The sequence below is a fragment of the Gymnoscopelus braueri genome (genome assembly GCF_963280865.1).
Source record: "Gymnoscopelus braueri genome assembly, chromosome: 24".
NCBI classification, from domain to species: domain Eukaryota; kingdom Metazoa; phylum Chordata; class Actinopteri; order Myctophiformes; family Myctophidae; genus Gymnoscopelus; species Gymnoscopelus braueri.
The window spans coordinates 24,069,962-24,092,491 of NC_137626.1; the positions used below are offsets into that span (position 1 = coordinate 24,069,962).

Sequence of the window (22,530 nt, forward strand, 5' to 3'; positions counted from 1 at the left end):
GCACACCTGGACCATACCACTGCAGTGACTGCATCACAATATCCAGTGGAGTTTCTAACTATCTTACGATGTTGACAAAGCCAATGGGCAAGCGGATCTGGGCTTAGTAAATTGGATGCAACAAAAAATAATTCCTGCACCCCCAGCCAGGTTCTATTTGCATGACGCCACCGCTCAGGAGATAGGGTGCTGGGACACCACAAGGCTGAGTCTCTGGTTTTGTGAAAGGTCTGACATGAGGGTACTTTGATTTGCTTCCAGAAAAAAAAAAAAAACAAGAGACAAGCCAAGCGGAGCACGTTTTAAACACAAAGTGTTGCTCTTAAAATAACTGCAGCTACAAGATATGGGGATACACATTCCTTCAAAGGAAAAAAAAATAGATTTATTTGCATTTAGAAAACAAATTTGGTTAAGAGCTTAGACAAGGAACATTTATAAATTCATGTAATACATACAGTAATAGCATATTTGCAGTACTCAACTTGAACAAAAAGGACTTTGCCATCATGCATGTAAGAATTCTTCTGTCCACTGCAAAATCAAACGGTGTTAAGATTCATAAAATGGGAGTAGTTATCTTTCGCATGAACACGACATATCGGAATAAATACATTTATTGTTGAGTGATCCAACTCCTCATTCAAAATATTCAGTTAAATTTGCCTGTCAACCAATGATAAACATGCCTTTAAGGTACTTTTGACTGTATTGGAATCATTGCATCGTCAAAAACAGATCACATGTTGGTAAAAAGTACCAAACCTTAACACAGCATTAAGAGTAGTGTGAATGTTAAACTTCATCAATGACAGTATCTCAAGAAATGGAGAAAATAAGTAGGGGGGAAACAGACAAAACAGGTCCAGCCAGTTCTCTCTCTTACAATGATCTCATAAATGGTGCCTTCCAATAGAGGGATTCAGGGCTCGCCAGTGGATCTTGGTGGAGCATCACTGCTTTGTTGACGAGAACAGACATGTACGTATACATTCTAATTACGAGATGTGTATTTTTTGCTGAACAACCTTGCCAGCAGACACTTTAGGTCACCAAAATGAGGAGGCACACCTCAGTATCGTTTCGTTTTGGGGGTGTGAAAGTGTAGATGAAATAAGTGGGTAATTATGTGGCAAAAAAATTAATAAATACTGAAAATGGTTGATGCATGATTGTTAAAAACAGGGAATCCAGAAGGAAAAAGTCCTCATTCTCTTCTTCTCAAACAAGCCTTACAACCTCTGATATCAAACACCTCAATGGTTACATAAGTTAAGAGTAGTAGCTTTCCCATAGTATGGTATCGCAAACAAGTAGGGAAAAATAGCCCTCCCTCCCCAGATTGATGAGCACAATCCACATTAACTGCATATTTCATCAGACAATCTTAAGGCTGTGTAAATAATGTACCTTTATCTGTACAAGAATTATGTCCCATTCGACACTGGAGTTTACAAAAGTGACCCTTAAGTACAAAAGCTTGTACTACCGGAGGCCTACCAGACAAAGTGAACGAGATTTGAGAATACCTGTCATCATGTTCTCTCTCTCCCATCGCACGTTGCCTTTGTTTGCACGTCAGTTGAGGTCATGCTTCATTTCAGGCATCTCAAAACTCTCACCTACATGCGTGCACACACGAGCAAGCACACACACACACACACACACACACACACACACACACACACACACACAGTCAAACAGACACACACACATACCAAGAGGGAGATAGTCCTGCACCCACAATAATTTTGTGACTTCAGGCGATGAGACTAGGATTTGAACGCAGGGTTTCTCCACAGTGGCTTGTGATACACCCAGCCGTCAGCCTGGAAAAGGACAAAAGAAAAGAACACAACACAACATGAAAGTGTAATGTATTTTGACCAGGGCAATGGAGTTTATAGGGTTTAAGCGGTTAAAAAGAGGTGTATCAGCAATATTACGCTTGCCTTTAGAGGGTTAAGACAGGTTTTTATATTTTGTATGGGTTTGGAATGAAGATGGGACTATTATCCCACTTGCTCGTCTACACAATTAAATATAATTACGTTCCGAGATCTGTAGTGATATTATAATGTACAATTTACAATGGCAGCGATACATTTTTCATTCGTCTTTGAGAGAGCATTTCATGATGTTGATGCATTAGCCGGTCTCCCTTAAAAAAAAAAAAAGATGTAGAAGAGATTCGTATTGCAATGGGACTTCCTTGAAAAACAAAGGTTAAATAAAATAAATCGAAAATTATGTAGCTTGCCACACTTATAGAGTGAATAGGGAAGGAGCACAATATCTGCCACATACCTCACTCTCAAAGTATTTGGTTCTCCATGGTGTGTTCGTCTCCGTGCGGTGTCTCACGTCTGCTCTTTGTCTCTCCTCAAGCATCCTCTTGTGCTCAGTGGCTTTGTCAATATCCTTCTGGCGTAATGACTCTGTCACATGCTGCCACAGACGCCTGGAACACAGCACACCCAGCGAGTTATTAAAAGAGAAGTGTTCAATCTCTCAGATCAGGAATGGTCAACAATATCTCAGTAGGAATGTTCTATACTGCTCAAAATAATTAAGGTGACACTTTCCAGTTAATATCGAATTGACTAAATTGATTAGTATTTCACATTTACAGTATGCCTCGTTAAAAAGTTTGTTAACAATATTCAGGAGCTTCCATGCAGTTATAGCACTAATAGTAGTCACACCGCAAATCCGCCCGAACAGTCTGAGTCATAGTGTCGGAGGCCTTGTCGCAGTACCCTGTGTCCCTTTTGTGCCCATATATGGAGATATCTGTATCCGCCTGTCTACCTGTGTCCGTTTTACACCCATATATGGAGATCTGCATCTGTCAGTCCTTGTCCCTTTAATGCCCACATATGAGATGAGCCAGTATCGTGCGGTGGACAAGCACCATTATAATTACTTTGATGAGCCCAATTGCAATATAGTTCCTTGTTGCTGCTTACTTAACAGGTGTAATAATAACTATTAGTTCTAGATCTTCTCGGAAGCAGACACCATTTAAAAATGTGAGTCATTGTTTCTCTCGATCTATAACTACACAGTGTGTTGTCAGATGTGTTAGCTGTACTGTGAAGGGACAGGGACCAGAAGGACAGAGCAAGAGGGGACTGTCCGCTTCTTAGTGGATCCTGGATAACGTCATTTTCTCGGATAGAAAAGAGAAACATTCCTCCTGCAGGCTTTCCACTCATACTTGATAAATCCTGATTGAATTCATTTCCTTACCTGGATTCAGTGGGTGCTTGCTTATCGTTGGGTCGAACACGTTTCTTGGTAACTGGCAGCTTTGTGACGTCGATCACCCGCGTCTCTCCACTGGTGTAGGCAAACTCAAGAACACCGTTCCACTCACCCTGCACACGACACACCACCACGTTGGTGGGGTTGTGCTTCACCTCGGCCGTCACCCTACATTTAGGCAGGAAAACGTATGTTTGAGAGCACCAGTCAGTGTATTTTGCAGTGCACATGACCATTTTATTTACTGAAAAGCAGATGTGAGCCATTCGGCTTTTAAAAGTAAAGTGGGCAAGGGATCATTTACTTACATAGGAGCCACACAGTGGAAAGACCTCGAAATCAGTGTCAAACTGACAACCAATCTGAGGTCTTTTAAGCAACAGACTAAAGCATGTCTATTAGAAAAGGTTCCCCTATAGAGGGTCATTAGTCAAGGGAAAGATAAGGGAGCACTTGTTTGTACGTATGTACTGCATTATTGTCATGCGTTTAGTATTTGTAATGTATTGTTAACTTATTGACTGTTAAATGTGAGAGGAGAGGACCTCAATGGAAATAAGTCTCAGGACTTTCTTGTGAAATCCTCGAACTGCTGTAAGTGTAACCATGTGGTTTTGCTTTTCAAATAAATTAAATCAAATCAAATGGACCTTTGAAGAGCTGAGAAGTCATGAAGTGAGATGCAGAGGGCACCGTTAGACAACTCCTTTCCACCACACAGAGGTCAGGCATTTCAATGTGCTGGTCACCCAAGAGTCGTATTGCCCTTTCAACTTCCATCCGTTAACATTTCCCTACCAATGTTACCAATTTCATACCAAAGTTACTAATTTCAATGAGATTTCCCTAGTACCAAGATAGCTTGGATGAGTTCGTGTTTCAGCAATCTACACCAAAAGTCAGCCACACAAATCAAAGTCATCTTTACTGTAACGTCCATTTGTTACCTTGTTATTGCTCTACCACCTTCATTTGGGGCCCAATATGAGTTAAACGACATGCAGGGACTCAAGGGAACACATACAGTTCCTTGTGACAGGATGTGCTTATCAGTGCAGCCAGGTTTTTGCGTGTAGTGTGTTCAGATGTGTTGCAGGGGCTTTCTTTTGTTTTGCAGTGTCCAACATAACAGTTGCATGTTATGTTGTTAAGAAACAGGATAAATGATAACTAATATAAAAGCACACCATCAATAATGCACAAAGTTACACAAGCAGCAGGATATAGAAGTTTTCCCTCAATTCATTACTACTCTGTGCTATTATACACCCATAAGGGGTACTCTTGATTTTTGTTTTGTCAGGGAGGAATCGGTATTAACTTTAAAAGGTTGGATTCCCCTAACCATGTTTTGTCAGGGAGGAAGGAGTATTTTCAAACGTTGCATTCCCATAACCACTCTACAGACATTAAACAATTCCACTATTGTGCTAAATATGCTCAATGTAATCTATGGAGAAAAGGCAAAGAAATAATTTCCTCAGTAATCTGGCATCGGCATTAAAGAGTGTGATTTGCATTCATCAGGTTGAACACAGTGAGAAATGCATGGAGTGAGGGACTGACTTGTGCAGCTTGCCACCGTAGAAGGGCTTGGTCAGAAAGTTGATGACAGCAGAGTAGCCAGTCTTAGGGCAGTTGACATTGACCTTTCCGCCCAGCTCCACCCAGGGCACAGTGAGGATGGAGCGGGCATAGGCACAGGGCAGCGTGAAGGTGTACTCCTCGTCATGCTCCAGCACGTTCAGGCAGCCTGGACGGACGAAAAAGCGCACAAAATTATGGTGGGTTCAACATTAAGGAATGTCCTCTTCGCTTGCTTGAATAAATGAAAAATTCTAGACTGAAGAGCTTTAATATAATAATATATAATAATACACTGGATTTTTATAGCACTTTCCTGAACAGTGTTACAAAGTGCTTGTACATTTGTGCTTGTACAATGATCAAACAAAACAATAACAATAATGGATTGTCAAAAAACAGCAACAAGGCAATGACATAAATGGAGCAAGTGCCACGGTTTAATATAATCTGAGGCACTTGCTAGCCGTTAGGCATAAAACTGCTTAGTGAGCTAGTTAACATGAGATCCTCTGGTAGGCTATTCCAGAGTCTGGGGGCCTTGAGGCCAAAGGCCCCGTCTCCTTTGGTGAGCAACACCGACTGAGGAACAACCACTAGACCCAGAACAGATGACCTCAGGGTACGCACTGGCACATAGGGTTTTAGCACATCAATTAGGTAGCTAGGTGCCAGACCAAAAGAGCTTTAAAAGTTAGCAGTAAAATCTTTTTTTGTTATCAATTGTTTTCAAGCAATACAATTATGTTTGAATGGATACATTTTCAACAAAAACAAGATACAAACACATACACAACTTAAAAACAACACAGAAGGTTAATTAAAATAATAATAATAATAAACCCACCCACCCCTCCCCGGACCAACAATGTCTCGAAATGCAAGGGCCAAACACCATGCCTATACCTGTGCAAGGTCACAACACTGTGTACAACACTTAGACCAAGCCTTTAAGCTTATCTGCGACGTTAGACCACATATCAATGTTCCTCTCACTTGCTCCAACCTCGCCGTTGACAGTTCTAAATAAACAATATCTAAAAACATTAAAGCCCATTGGCGAAATGTTATTAGCAGTAAAATCTTAAAATCAAACCTAAAGGAGAGTGGCCAGTATGCAACCATAACAGGTGTTATGTGCTCCTAGTACCAGTGATGAGCCTGGCTGCTGCATATTGAACCAACAGGTTGATACTGTTGATACAAAGGCCTTAAAAACAAGGCCTTAAAAACAAGGCTCCAGACATCCCAAAACAAACTGGTGAGGCTAATTCTTGGCCTTTCATCTACAACTCATCTAACCCCTGCTCACCTTGCTAGGGTCGGATGGCTCAGGGTAGAGGACAGAGTACAGCAACTTGCAATGGGCCTGGTCTACAAGATACACCATAACATTAAGATACCCATGTACCTGTCAAAGTACTTCAAAAAAGTAAATGAAGTCCACAATCACAACACCAGAGGTAGCTCCACTGATCACGTCCAACCCAGATTTGGCACAAACAAGGGGTTGAATTAGTTCTCCTGCTATGCAACAAAATGTGAAATGCCCTACCAAAAGCAGTGAAGGAGAGTAAACCCCTACTCTCCTTCAAAACTGCCCTAAAAGCAATTCCAAACTGGCCCCTGTAAAAGACATAACCTAACCCCACTCCCCCTTTTTTTCTTCTCGAACTTTACTGTACATATTTTTTTTTCTTATTTTTCATTTCGTTTTGTTTTCAAGGTTTGATTGAGACCAGAGTACAGGGCATTACAGTAATCCAAGCGAGAATACACCGAATACTTTTGTATGATTTTCTGTAGGAAGAAACAAATTTATCATAAAGATTACCTGGGTCTCAAAACAAAGCTCAGAGACAAATTGGACACCCAGGTTTCTAGCAACAGGAATCACATTGGTTGCCATGGGGACGAGACTGTCTAGAATAAGGGTTCTTGAACTGAGGGGACCAAAAAGAAGAAGTTTAGCTGTACGAAGTTTTGAGACATCCAGGAGTGATTGTCGGCCAAACAAGCTTTGAGAGAATAGGCAACTGGGGTCGGAGGCTTTGAGTGAGAGATAGCTTTAGCTGTGCACGAGGCAAGAAAATGAGTACCGTAGTACAAGAAGTTTGACTTTGAGGATCGCTCACATGAGGCCCCATGACACAAGCCCCCCTTCTGCAAAGACTCACTGTGCTTCACTGTAGCACTACGTGGGCTCACCTTCTCCATGCATGGTGACTCCAATGGACATTCCCATAAACTTGCTCTTGGTCCACACATGGGTGTTCACGCATATTCGCCGCTCCTGGCATTCGGCGTAGAAGCCAGACACAGGGGGGTGGTGGGACACCTGCTCGGCGAAATAGCGCAAATAGCAGTCCTGGTCCTGAGCGAGCTCTTTGGCCGACCCCGGCTCTTTGGCCGGCCCCGGGTCAGGCCTCCGAGGGACCTTCCACGAGCAACGGAATGTCTCTCCGAGGATGGGGTTGTAGGGCTTCTTGGCGATGGACCCCTTGCGCCCCTCGTGGAAGGAGGTGAGGTAGTACTCGACGAAGCGCACCATGCGGTCCTCCGGGCTAGTGCCGTCGGTGATGGCCACGAAAATGTCCGGGTGGGACATAAAGTCAGCGTACATCTCCAGCAGAGAGCGCTTCTCCAGGATGAATGTAGGCAGGACCACCTGGAAGAAGAGTAGTGGTGATCAATAAATCAATCAAACTCTCTCGATCAATCGCATACAATGGAAAAATATCAACCACTTGAGCCCTATACATTTAATCTTATGACAAACAGAAAATACTTTATATATATTTTATATACATAAAAATATATATAAAATGGTAGAGTGAAATGCAACAATATAATTTAGGGGTGAGATTCTTTCAGTTTCCTTGTTCACTGCTCTTTGGATTTGTGTAAAGGTCAAGTATTTTCATGCATGACGTATCCTTCTATATAAACACTTAAATACACACCCCAGTGCAACCAACACAATCACTTGGTTAGCCAATGGTAAATAGAGCAGCTGGCGACAAGAGAAATCATGCGAAACGTAACACACTCGCACATGACCCAAGGGTCTCAATGTCCACTTTGTTTCCATCTGAAGATAAGCCATTGATTCCCAAAGCAACTTCGATAAATCAGACGGAAACCTAAGAGCAGGATATCCAAGCACGAGCACAAACTGACACTGCAGGATAGAATGTCTCTACAGAGACTTCAGTCTCGCCTCCGAGCTTAGTGTTTGTGTCCAGGTCTCTTAAATAAAATGCATTGCGAATGGTTGTGTGAATCAGGCAGCCCTGTGCACAATTTAGATAACTAAAACTAAAACTAGGTATCATTTTTTGAACATTGTAGTTAGCTGAAATTAAAATAAACAACACTTTAGAAACCCCCCAAACTAAAACTATAATGTGTATTTGCAAAATGAACTAAAATACCAAAAATATACAGAAACTTTCTTATGTACGTACTTTGCTATTTATCTTAATATTGTTGCTATTCTTTCAAATTTCTTTGTTATTATGTTGAGAAACCAAAACCCAAAAGAATGTTCCTCTTGTGTACCCATGTATAATATGTAACAATACAAATATTGCATTTTTTGTTTTGTTTTATTCTTTGTCAATTTGTCACATTTGTCAACACAGCAACATCTATTCAAACGTTGATTTAGAACGAGTGCAACATGAAAACAGATGTCCAGAACAAGCACTCTCTCTGGCTGGTCTGCAATACACTTGACCTGCCAAAAAGAAACTCAAAGCTCAATGTGTCGGGTTGGAGAACCCAGTTAGACCTGATCAATTATATATTAATTACCCTTTCCTCACAAATCGATCACAAGTTTGAACGCTGAGGAGGTATATGTGGGGTTTGTTCAGAAATTAATCATGAAGTCATCATCTTTCTTGAAAATTCCTCCTACTTTTAACGACTTAAACCCTTTATCGTCTCTGTCGGGTGGAAACCTCATATGTCAAACTATTACTTTTCAAGATTCAAATTCAAAACTAGCAGATCTGCAAGCGCAAAACGTGTTGCTTTGCGCCAAGCTTGTGGATCTGCAACGCTGTAGTATGGTCAGTAGTGCATTGATTTACGAAAACAAAACTAGAATAATGGAGATAAGAGGTTTCTGCCCGACAGCAATGATAACATTTAGTTGACCGGAGGGAGTCCCCCAGGGCTCTAGGGTCTGCTCCTTTTTCCCACTACACCAAATCCTTGCGAAGAAAATAGCCTATTTTGACATGCCCAGAATGGGCTCCATTGCACAGCAGACATATTTGGCAAGAAACTGGGCCACTCACCTAAAAGGGTTCAATTACATTACATTTATTAATTTGACAATATGCAGGCACATATGTAAAGAAAATAGGTTTTGGAATTATTTAACCCATTAAGACCTGAGGCCGCTTCTAAACATTTTCTAAATCCTAACCGTTTTTCGGGGAAAAAAATTTTAAAAAAATTTTTCACGATATTTCAAAAATAGCAGATCTACAAGCTCGTAGCGCGGCACTCGGTGCCGCGCTATGAGCTTGTATATCTGCTATTTTTGAATAGCCTAAAGAAATCTAAAAGTGACACAGATGCGTTCCAGGTATTAATGGGTTAAACTACCTTTGGAGAGAAACCAAATGCAAAAGCTGCCTTGAATAGGAACTGGACTCGGGAACCCTATAGATTTCTCCACACCTCAGATGCGTGCGTGTGTGTGCGTGTGCGTGTGTGCGTTGTAGGGATCAGTCGGCTGTGTTTTTGGATGCTTGGTAGAGTATGTGGAACTCAACCTACCCGCGTGAGGTCCATGCCCAGCTTGAGCTGGGACAACAGGTGTAGGATGACGCTACGCTCCTCCTCCACTGCCCCCAGCTCCTCCTCCTTCTCTGTGAAGGTGTCCTCCACCTCATCCTCCGGGTCGATCTCCTCCCTTTCCAGATCCTGGTAAAGTAGGGTGAAAAGGAGGCGCCATGTAATCAGTGAGACAAGCTTTGCTTTGCGTACGTAAGTGAATCGAAACTACAATGAATACAGTTAACAAAGCAAAAGTTGCTGGACTGGCTGTCAATGATAAATATATAATAATAAAGTGAATACATAAATGAAATAAATAAAGTGAAGGTTTAATAGGTCCGGCACTGGATAGACTCAAGGCAGATGCCTTAACAATGCAGTGCCATGATTTTGCTCCCTACATACTTTTTTTCATTTGTCTAGGGACTCAATATTACTTCTCCAGACCATCCGATATGTTTAAAATGTTCAAGGATGTCTTGCCTGTGTATTTTTACTTTCACTTTGTAAGCTACAAGTTTCTCTGGCAAACAGGCAAATAGGAACAGACTGGACTCCTGACGTACCAGGACTCTGTGCATCCCATCACATTGACTTAAAGGGATACTTTGTAGATTTTTAACATAAATCCTATTGCTCTGACGCGAGAGTTCACATTATGTGGGAAAAAGTACCTGACGTCTGTGTATTTCTTCTGCAAAATGCAGTGTAAAAGCGTATGCCCATGACATCAAACACGTCGTTTCATGTCATCAAGCGCACACTTCTGCATTTTGCGGGAGAAATGCACAGGAGACCCAAGGTATTCTTTCTCCACAATATAGAGTACTGAAGTCAAAATCCACGGCCCCTGGCAGTGTTTTTTTCACATTCAAAATCCCAGACTTCTTTTATAACAAAAATAAATAAATTGTCCAGCAATTTCACACATAATGTATGGTTATGAAATCAACTGACGATGAAAAAGTACTGATTTATCCCAAGAGTAAGAAAATAAATAGCCGGCAACAAATCGACCACAATTCTCAGGCTTTGAAATGACCTAACGACATCATCTACAGATAACGCATGCGGTCGCCACCGGCGCACATGATCAACGTCACGTTCTGTTGCATTGGATTTTTTCTTTCTTTACCAGAGTAGCGTTGTCAGGTCTCAGTTGTTTCATCACACAAACAAAATAACACACCGATAATAAATGTCACGAAATCTAAGGAATCTCGTGAGCGTGACATGCTTCAGTGGGGACGGTGATTCACATGATTTCCTAATGTAATTTTTAAAGCCACTTCCGGGTACCACCACAGAATTAATCAGATTTTCTCCTAACACAGATTGTATCAAATACAACTAAATATCATCATCGATTTAGAGCCAACTACCTAACAGAATTGTTGGACTTTTTATATTGCATGTAAAAAACAAATCTCAATGGGAATCATGCTCTCAAAACATAATTGTGTCACACCCAATATGAATGCACCTCAACAACCAGGAAATGTATAGTCAAGAGAATGTGGATGTTCTTGCTAATCTATGTTTGTAAAAAATATATTGTCTTAGCTAAAACATTATCTAATGTCTTAGTTAGACCCACATTGTTGTGTGGCAGTCTTTAGTGTTTAGAAAAAGATCTCCATTTCCATTTGGTAAAGGAGAGAGATGGAGAAAGAAGTGCTCTGGTGTTAAATGAGACTGTCTGAGGGAGGGGGTTGGGGGTAGGGCTGCAAGAAAGTGGGAGGGGACAAAGTTAAAGTTAAAACAAGTATTTTAATGAGATGCTGTCCACAGAAATACAGCTGTCAAACAATTAGAACCTTTGGGCACCGGCGTTCTCGGGGACCACGCAAGTTGGGAACGATGCCAGTTGGGAATGCATGCTCCCACCCGGTTATGCTAACCCGTTGAACCCATTGTAGATCTCAGTATCTGTCTGTGTGCTCCCTGATAGTATGCCCATATATGGTTATATCGGTTGTTTCTGGTAAACCGAATCTCCACGTAAGCTTAGATATAGGCATATCGGTTGGATCAGTGGTTCTGGACAACCCCCGATCCGACTGACTTCATGCTGGGCAGTCGGGCACCGCACTCCCTCCCTCGGGTTCACTGCGATATGCATGCCAAGTTTGAAGTTGGTCCATGAGCTTGTGATATGTGCGCACCGGAATAGCCTCATATGGGCATGTTACGTTTGTGACACCCTCCGTACACCATCCACCCAATGTCACAAGGCAATTGTAATATACGATAGTATTAAATGTACGGTTTTGGGGGGGAGGAGGCAATAATAAAGGAAGGGATATACTGTATAACAACACCCAATGAGCAAATAGACCTGTGGTATGCCAACTTCAAGTACACCATGCGCATGACCTATGAGCAGGACACCATCTCAACACCCTTCCCAGGAGGAGAGGGTCTTACCCCAGAGAAGCTGCAGGACTCGGGAGTGCTGAGCTCCTGGCGGCTGCCCTCCAGCGCGTCCTCTCCTGTTGCGTAGCTTGTCAGGGAACTGCTGCCGTTCTTCAGGATGTCGGGTATCTTAGGTTCCAGCCACTCGATGGTGGGACCTGTCACAGAGGATGAATGCAACGCGGCAGAGGGTTCAGAAATGCTCATGGTACAGACCCCCCCACCACCAACACCACCACCACACTGCAGCCCCTGGCAATTGCAGCTGCACACACGCCACCACAACCACCATGCACACCTGCACACAACGCACCATTGGTTGCACGCCACCCCCAACTGCTTTGGCTGCTATCTGGCTGGACAGGTGGTTATCCCCAAGACAACTGCACTAGACCATCACAGTGTAACCCGACCTTTCCCCCCACGATAAAAGGGAGTATCACGATACCTGGCCTGTGCCGACAGGAAGCATCCTCACCGTCTGATTGGATAAGGCCCCTCCATGCCGCACGAGCATTTTTAAACATGTTTGGGAGTGGGCAGATCTAATTCTAATTAGCCTCACACGTCACTTGACAACTTAATCTGATTGGCTGTCACCATGTGCCGTCCTGTGTCTGGCCTAATTAAATATGCATTCTGGGTAATTGGATCTTCCACGTCAAACCGCAGGGACCTCAGCTGGCCTTTTTTTACCCTGTGTTGCACTGTTCTCCATATTGAGAGGGGTTCGAGGGATTGCCCCGGTGAAACATTTCAGATGGGGCATTTAAAATGGGTCCAGTTTGACTCTCTCTCGCACTAGAAATCACTCACAAGTCCCAACCAAGTTCACTGCACCCTGTCCAGCAGCATGCAGCTGGCGGACATGTCTGCCCATCTGAGATCTAATTACCTTCGAGACGGGTGGTAAGAATAGGTGCAGGTTCTCATTCATAATGCAGAATAATTCCACCGTCCAGGCAACACAGACTGCATATGTAGATGGAGCATAGCCCAGCAGTCCTTGTACATGGTCCTTATTTACAAGGTCCCTATTTGTAGGTCATTTCTGCATAGAAAGTAGTGATAGATCAACAAGAGAGGGGACATACAGTCCTCCTTTAACCTTTATTTAAGCTGCAATCCACAACTTATTTTAGTGAATAAAACTTTATTTTGACCAATCTGTATGGTATGTTAACACAATATAACTCGCACGTCTGCAGTGGTTGGAGGAGGTCGGCCTCCCTGCTCTTCTATTGAGAAATATTGACACTGTGTTCGGGTAGGAAAACTACTGGTTGACAAGTAGTACTGCCTGGGTTAGTGCATTATCTCCCCTAGACAAGCAGGCATTCCGTCTTTAGGCTCAGGGCTAGAAAATGTGTCTCCCACACGGGAGACCTGGGTCTGAATCCTGGGAAGGACATAAATCTTACGGATGGTAGCTTTGATTCAGATCAAGTTTAACACCTGTTAAAGCATGTGAAAATACACCCATAAGTTTGACATAACACATTTGTATGGTTATATTATATATATAGTACTTGAGTAAATGTACTTAGTTACTTTTTTTTACTTTACTTTACTTTTTTTCTTAAGATACAAAGAAAAGCATTGGCATGAAACACTTTTCTCACCTGCCATGGTGCTTCTTTGCCTGGCAACCTGCTGTAGGTGAAGAATGTGGAGACAGTCGTTCAGACAGTTCATAGTGGCCATGGATGTAGCCTTCAGCATCAGCAGATCCTGGTCTAGTGGGGAGAAGCCAGGAGCCGGCGGCAGGCTCTCAATGCCCTGAATCAGGTCTCTGTGTTGGCCCTGCGCCTGGCTCATCATCTGGAGGGCAAACACGCAGAGGTCCATGTTCACTCACAAATACGTTTGTGAAATACGTACCAAAACAGTCGTTACACTTTTCTTTTTTTTTTTTTTTTTTTGTATTGATTCGGAATTGTCCGAATGGACCGTTTTTGGAAAAAAATATTTAAAAAGAAAATTCCTTCACAGCACCAGGAGATATCATTTTTCGAAGATTTAGACTCCAATCCACTTCCTGGTTAACTTATGACTTCAAAAGCCTGTATCTCGGCTCCTGTGTACTTTTTTTTTTTACTATGTATTTTTGACTATTTTCAACTATGGAACGGATTACCTAATGTTTTTACCCCTGTGTGTGTAATGAGGTGATCACCGTGAGGACGGTGATCACTGAAAATATTTTGTGACTACTTGAAAAAGGTTCAAAAATTGTTAAAAATCCAGGAACTGACTGTACCCTGTTTTTAAAAAACCCTGGCACTCAATGTGTTAAGGGAAACTTTGCCAATTTTGAACCTACATACTATTATTCTGATGTGAAAAAATCATCTATAGATCATCTATATAGCGTCTGGGAAAAATACCATGCGTCTTCTGTGTATCCTTCCAGAAAATGCTAACGTGTACGGCAAATGCGCCGTTATACGTCATTAGTTGTATGGAATGTACACATGATAACGTGAAATGACACGCCTGATCAGCAACATCTCCATAGTTGGGGCCCCGGAAAACATGTGTGTTAAAAGTGTGCTACAGTTTGCAACAAGTTCCCTCCCTAGGGTTTGTGATGTATTTTGTGTTGTTATTGCCTATGCTGCTGCATTGTCTGAAGGAAGCCAAACCAAAATAAGTTTTGCTCTTGTGTACCTGTACACAAGATGTAACAATTAAGTACAACCTTGAACCTTGAATAAGGTCTGTTTTTAACATGATTCTAGAACAGTTCCTTGCTTTGTTCTGTAACACACAAATACTGCAATCATCAACTTTTAAGCAATGGCCTTTTCTAAACTTCTATTAACCCTTTCATTGCCATAGACGGGAATTCCCATCCGATTCTGCAAAGGCTCACACTGCCAATGACGTAAATGGACGAAAATTAAACATTTCACACAGAACCAGAGATAACGCGATCCGAAGATTTACTGCTCCATTCACTTCCTGGTTAACTTATTACTTAAAAATCCTGTATCTCGGCGCTTTTTACTATGTATTTTTGAGACATGTTATTTTCAAAGGCGTATAAAAGCGAGGGGGAGGTCGCGATGACATTTTTCTTTTTTTTTCGGGGAAGCACAGTGAAACCCTCTGTGATTAGCAACCATCGGGGGATCGATCATACTGGATATAAATATTCTGTGACTACTTGAAAAGGTAAGATAATCGAAAAATCGCTGGCAGTGGGAGTTTTTTCATGTATACACTGGCAGATAAAGAGATAATTGTATGCTTGGTTCACTCCAAACAAGTGAGTTGATTTGTGGAGATTACCTTGTTGAACGAAACATGTGAATACCATAATAAGCCATTGTTTGCTACTGAGCTTATTTTGTTAATTTATCAAAAATCCAATGTTGGCCTTCAATAAAAATGTCATCCCTGTAGAACTTAGTAGGGTAAAAACAGGTCTTACCAATGATACTACGTAAGGTTTGGTTCCAGTCAGGTCAAACAGAGTCAAGAGTGCTAGATGTTGAGTCACTGGAAAGGCTCAACGTCAATTAGTTAACCCATTAGGACATTTGTAAAATATCTAGTTCCAGGAACCCCCAGAAGCAAAGATTTGAGTTACAAATGTCCGCCAAAAAAAAGAAAAACATTCAAATATTTGCACAACTTTTCATGATTTTTCAAAAAATAGCAGATCTACAAGCTTGTATATCTGCTATATTTGAATAGCCAAAGAAATCTAAAAATGACACACAGATGCGTTCCCGGTCTTAAAGAGTTAACAAACAAACTCTTTACAAACATTGCTGGGCGTGCACACATTCACAGGGCAAACCCGCTTTGACTGACAGCTGATTAGAGTCTAATCAGCGTCTAATCAGCTGAGCGTGTTTTAGAGTCAGCTAGAGCTACTAGCTGCAGTGTGTGATCACGTGACCTCAAGTACAAGTTTGCCTGAACCCGGAAAGATGTGTTTCAGATATGTTGCAAAGAAGTGGTTCTCAAAGTTGGGTCCACAGACCCCCAGGTGTCCTTGAGGGGGGTTCCATGGAGTCCCCGGCTAAAGTATTGATAGTTAGGAAACAAATGGACCCTTATCGCTCTACAACTCTGAGAGTGTAGTACAAATAAAACCAAATAAGACCCGTATGAGGGTCCCTGGCTTAATGCATACCAAACTGTGGGTCTTTGAAATTATAACATTTGGGAACCACTGCTGTAAAGAGTTTTTTTCTGCCCCCTAGCTGCACAGAAACCTGTCTATAAGGCTGTCGATTAACCCGAGATGCTGCAACTTTTAAAGAAAAGACAGCAGCACCCTCTTGTGGACACTTCTTGTGCTCAGAAGGACACATCGGGAATTAACTGAAAATAAAATGCAAGAATCAAACTGGGTTCGATTGAAATTAAATTACACCACACACTCATCAGAGTAGGTGGGCAAGAGGTAATAGAGAAGCATGTGTTCCTTTTAAATTGTTTTGTGCACACAAAAAAACATGTGAGCTTTTAGTTCTGTCATTTTTAATGTTCTCCTTTAATGCCATGCTCAAAGTGGTTACGGTGATTAAGGTATAAAGTGATATTCATCTGACGTAAACGTGCAGGCACTCTGTATACAGTACTGTACCTCTTTAGCTTCCTGCAGGTGGTCTGGAAGCAAGGATCTCTTGCTGGAGTACAATGACGAGCCTTTGTGAAGCTGCGACAAGTTGAAGAAGGAAGCTGTGTGCTGGCTGGGCCGACGCTGGGACATCGGTGAGCTGCCGCTGCCCTGGGATGTCATGGAGTAGCTGCGCGACTTGGTTGGGGGATTGCACTGCCCAGAGTAGAGAAAATGTTTAGTTATCAAAGATTATAGAGTTAAACTTGTCCCGCCCCAGCTCATATCTGGGCCAGATTTTGTATGTTTGTTGTTTAATGAAGAAATCCCCATACACAATAAAACATAAATGAGGATGAACAGTTTCAATTGTTTGTCTTAAATACAATTAGTGCCATGCCACCATATCTCAAACAAGAACCCATGGGTGAAACGATTTATTGTCCCTACAAAACTCCTTTATTCACTGAACTCATGTTAATTGGACACAGTAAAATCCTCATTGTTAATTGATCCATTTCAATTGTTATCCATTGTGGGAGGATTTTACCGTGCACCCACACTGTGTTACAGGGACATCTTGGGTATCCCTGCATTTCCAATATGCATGATGTTGTTATCTCATCATGACAAAATAGCTTGTGACGACAAGACAGTAGCTGGATCAATAATAGTAATAACTTTCCATTGAGAAAGGCAGAGGCTTTCATTAGCATCAATATTTCATTGCTCAACAGAGATGACACGAATGCTGACTCAGGTCTGCAGCAGCCCCTGCTTCCTGCGTGGAAGGAAGAGCGTAGCCTGTGATACACACGGCTCCACAGTGTTGCAAAACAATGCCTTCCACATTTCCTTATGGTGCGACACATATATAAAACAGCGCAAGACAGCAACTGAATCAGAAGCCATCCATTATACCCTGTGATTATGGTTAAAGAAGATGCGACAGAAAGAGACAGAGACAGAGATAGAGCGAGGTAGAGTTTTGCATCCATGAAATGTGTACCGTTATGATCGTCTATAATGCAGCATGTTGTCTTACCTTGCCCATGGCCTCTGTGTGGTGCTGTGTGCAGATCTGTAGTCTGCTCACCCAGTGCTGCCTCTCCTTGGCATCGGTAGCTAACACACACACACACACACACACACACACACACACACACACACACACACACACACACACACACGCACACGCACACAGCCCAACAAAATCTCATTAAAGTTCTGCCAAGCGAATCCTGCTCAGCATTGATTATGTGCACTATCTCCTTCCCTGGCTGGAGATAATGGAAAACATCAAGATCAATATGTCCTGATGGACAATGATGCTCGAGGTTAAGAAAAGAGCTGACCAGCAACAATAACACCACCAGCTTCATTTACGGTGTGTGTGTGTGTGTGTGTCGTGTGTTGGAATACAATGGCACTCTCCGAATGACCAGCAAAACCAGCAAGCACACTGAATTTCAAGAAACAGACCACCGTAATTTCTAAAACACCTTCCTGGAGGGACAAACGCATCGTCTAAATGTGCCAGACTGAAGCAAGTCAGCAAACAGAAACATCTGCTGTCAATGGTTAAGGATACCCCACTACTACACTGTGCCCTACAACAAAGCATAATTATTCTCTGATCTACAAGCTCACAGCGTGTCACAGCACAACGCACTGTGAGCTTGTGATCTGTTATTTTCAGTGTGCGACAGAAAAGTATAGATCAGGCTTCATGTTTGATGCAATGTTAACAAGGAGCAAGTATCTAATAAGAATCTACAAATTCGCCTGGGCGGCGGCGTGGCGGTCCAGGCACCCTAGGATGCAATGCCAGCCTGACAGCGTGTCGCGGGTTCGAAACCTTTGCTGCGTGTCACTCCCCATCTCTCTCCCCATTTCCTGTCAGTCTACTGTCCTATCATTAAAGCCCCAAAAAATAATCTTAACAAAATAAAAATCTACAAATTCCCTCTGCCTTTCCGAGTGGACCTTAATAACTTTCTGTTTTGTATGGTATGTTCCTATTTGTCTATCTTAAGAACATATTTTCAAGAACCCTGAAAAAGAGATTTCTCATACAGACATACTACTGGCACAACCCGCCACAAAATCAGATCAGCCGAACACAAACAACATTGTCCCAAACTGATGCAATTGTAACAACAATATCTGCACAGTCCTTCCCATCACTTTACAGGGGAATCCCAAAGCAACTCCAACAAGACAAAAACTATAAGTAACTTAAGAACATGTGTAAAACACTGCTTAAGTTCAGTGTATTTCTTATATTTGCCAAACACAAGACCTGACTTGAGCAAATGAAACCATGGGTGCAGAAATTAGACATGAGGAAGGGTTATTATCAGGCGTGTGTGCAGTGCAATGTGCATGAATTTGAACAGCAGCAACCAACCCCTGAGCTTGTACTGTTCCCCGCTGATGGCATTGACGGTGAACGTATGCGAGTCCTCGTCACTGGGGGAGATGACGGCCCCGGCCAAGGGCAGTGTCCCACGGGGCTTCTGGGGCCGTGACTGCTCGTTGACAAAGTACTCCAACAGACCCGCCTCATTGTTCAGGACAAAGAATCTGTGCAGGAGTCAGAATGGAAGGGGAGACTGATAAACACATACTTGGACACAAAGCTTTTTCAGCCAATAGCAAGCACTATGCCATAATATATTTTGACTGAATATAAACAGGGTGTATACTTAGGCAAGTCGTTTACATAGCAAACAAACAATTCACCGGCAGATTTCACTGTTCACATTTCATAACACTTGCTTCACAACAAAGATGCAATCCTTAACTTCTATGGTCCAGGATTCAAACCCTGATAATTAGTTAAATCAGCTGGTGTAGTGTTGGGAATAGGAACATGCATATTTCCAGTCATCAGTGGTACATATATTTTGGCACTACTTTTGTTTTGTAGGCTGTTATCTACAGTACCTAGTACACAGGTGTGGTTACTTGTTACTCACCTATACTGCCACCCTGTGACAAGGTTGGTGTATTTCATTAAGTAGCCGTCAATATTCTCCATGTGGTCACTAGAGTAGAAGGTAGGAAAGAAAAAAAAGGTGTTTAAAGTAATTCTCTTGCCACCCAGATTACAGCTTGGTTTCTCTTCTACTAGATAGTTAATTGCGTTTCACTAAATTAGTATACTTTAAACGGGCAACCCTAAACATCAAACCTTAGGTATGAAAGAGGCAAAGGTTATGTCAGTGAACTCCACACAGTTGGCACTGGACACAGTCCAGTGCGTTGCTCATTTCATTGGACAATTATGGTGGTGAATGATATGATCAGGGAGCCTTTCACAACTGGTACACCACGTGAGTGAAGTTAACCTGGTAATGTAGAACACTGTTTCTCAAAGTGGGGTCCGGGGACCCCCAGGGGTCCTTGGAGGGGTTCCAGGAGGTCTCTGGCAAAATGTGTTACCGTGGCTATTTAAAAATAGCTCACAGCGTGAACAGTGTTTGAAAGATTTTGAATTTTTTAACACCTGGGGGTCCCTGGCACAAAACATTTTCAGATAGGGTCGGCGGCAAAATATATATCAATTTGGGAGTCCTTGGAACGGAAAAGTTTGAGAACTACTGATGCAGAACACTGGTTCTCAATATTGGGTCAGGAAATCACATCAAGGGGTCCGTGAATTCATGCATGTCAAACTGGAGGTCCTTCAAATTAAAACGCTTGCTCAGACAGGGAGTCATTCAGACCTGGTGCACCAGGTGAGAGTGCAGTTAACCTAGTAAATGTAGAAAACGAACACGACAGGACTAGGAACTAGTACATTTACACCTGAGGTTTTTAATAGCTCTGGTCCATAGCATTCCTTCTTCTAATGGTAAACAAACATGTTACTGGCTTCAACAATATGAGCTTGCACTGTTGTGTCAACACACATAGGTGCAGTCACTGTGTGTGTGTGTGTGTGTGTGTCTGTGTGTGTACACTTCACAACAACACATCCATTCAGTCTGCACTCAGTGAGTAAAACCGTCTTCCCAGGCTGAAAACAACAACATCCACCCTACCTGTACTGCCAGGCTTTCCTCCCCGCCGTCGGGGTCCTGCTCTGGGGGAGGACAGCAGCATCCGGCTTGGGGTCGCCGCTGCTGCTGTCGGCATTAATGCGTAAAGAAGACGCCGTGGTGGTGGTCTGTTCCCCTTGCATAGTCATGGCATTGATTCAGTCTAGCTAACAGCTAGCAGGCTAGTGTTAGCTGGCAATAAACAAACAACCACCACCACCAACCACCCCTCTGACTTTAAATGACCTTTTTATTCTTCTATTTCTATTGTTTTCTATTTTCTATTCCAGCAAATGAATGAGTCGGTGACAAAACGTGACAGTGTGTGGTACCTCCTGTGTTAGCATGTGTGGCTAATACTAGTCTTCTAGCCTGACATGTATTTACTGATGCTTTGCTTTGCTTTGCTTTGCCCCTTCGCTACTAGGAGGACAAAGGCACGTGACCAGTGTTGCCAGAGTCTGCGGGGGAGAAATAAGCAACCAGGTCTATGAAAACAAGCCCAAAAGAAGCGACTACGCGCTGCGGCTATTTGAAAATGGCAGATCTACAAGCTCACAAAGCGTCGCATTTTTTTCAGACATTTTAACAACACAAAGCTTGTAAGGGGGGGGGTCCCTGGCACAAAATATTTTCAGATGGGGGGGGGGTCTGTGGACAAATACGTATTAATTTGGGGGTCTTTGACATGAAAATGTTTAAGAACTGGTTTAAACAACATTAGGAAACACGCCCAACATTCACTTATAATAAGAGGACATGGCAACACTGCAGCACGTGACACCGCTCACAATGAGAAAGGGCTTCCGCGTTGCCGTAAAATAATGGGCGTGGTAACCGTACGACGGTGTCGCGGGTCGATTATAGCAAATCTACAAGCTTATAGCCCGTTGCGGAAGCGACGCGCTGTGACCTTGTAGATCGGCTATGTTTGACTTCCGCGTTGTCATACAAAAAACAAAGTGGGCGTGGTCTCCAGTCCAGGCCAAGTTGTTTGTAGTGTTGCCATGTCCGTTAATTATAAGCGACTTTGGGCTTATTTTTCTGTGAAGTTGCTTGTAAAAATTAGTTGCGGGTTGCAGTTTTTGGGCTTGTTTCTAAAGTGCAGTTGGTTATTTGGGCTTGTTTCACAATTTTTCAATTATTTTAACCAGAGGTTCTCAAATATTTTCATGTCAAGGGCCCGCAAATGAATATGTATTTGTCCCCCATCTGAAAATACTTTGTGCCAGGGAACCTCTGTACCAGATTTGTGTTGTTAAAATGTTTTAAAAAAATGAAAACATCTTGTGACAACGCGTCGCAAAGTGACGCACTGTGAGCTTGTAGATTTGCTATTTTCAATGTATACAGTTAGTTAGGTTTATACGGTTATATTGCTCATAATGGCCTAGGCCTTCTTTTGGGCTTGTTTTCCTAGACCTGGTTGCTTATTTCTCTCAAAATATCTGGCAACACTGGCTGTTTGGGGAAAGTTGACAAGGCTGTCGGGATCCGAAAGTTGAAAACAAAACTCACTGGAAAACTATTATTATAATTATTCCACAAGAACACCTGCATCATTTAATTGATGACCCAATCCAACTTATTTAACTAAATATAAATTATGAACACCAATAGAGAGAAATGATTACCTTTAGTTCCAGACCAGTTGTTTGTGGGGGATAAAGGCAGCCGAACAGGCACCTCCTGGTTGATCCCTGATTGTTCTGAGGAGGAGGAGGTGATCAGCAGGGAGGAGGAGGCGTGCACGGTGGTGGAAAGTAGCTAAGTACATTTACTCAAGTACTGTACAATTTTGAGGTATTTTTTACTTTACTGAGTATTTACAATTGCAGAACTTTTACT

At 42.4% G+C, this 22,530-nt stretch overlaps 1 protein-coding gene across 2 annotated transcripts; it reads right to left on the minus strand.

The window, feature by feature from the left end:
* Positions 1-347: 347 nt before the first annotated feature.
* Positions 348-22,406, minus strand: osbpl11 (oxysterol binding protein-like 11). 2 transcript variants are annotated; one of them, XM_080422846.1, is made up of 13 exons: positions 22,317-22,406; positions 19,618-19,686; positions 19,047-19,222; positions 17,682-17,761; positions 16,664-16,852; positions 13,683-13,881; positions 12,073-12,218; positions 9,646-9,792; positions 7,060-7,519; positions 4,834-5,020; positions 3,253-3,435; positions 2,308-2,461; positions 348-1,829 (listed from the first exon to the last, which is right to left on the minus strand). In XM_080422846.1, exons 2-13 carry the CDS (start codon positions 19,677-19,679, stop codon positions 1,773-1,775), a joined length of 2,040 nt encoding a protein of 679 aa, XP_080278972.1. In that variant the 5' UTR covers positions 19,680-19,686; positions 22,317-22,406; the 3' UTR covers positions 348-1,772. The 2 variants fall into 2 exon arrangements, with proteins under 2 accessions (XP_080278972.1, XP_080278971.1); XM_080422845.1 differs by lacking the exon at positions 22,317-22,406 and adding an exon at positions 20,686-21,085.
* Positions 22,407-22,530: the final 124 nt, after the last annotated feature.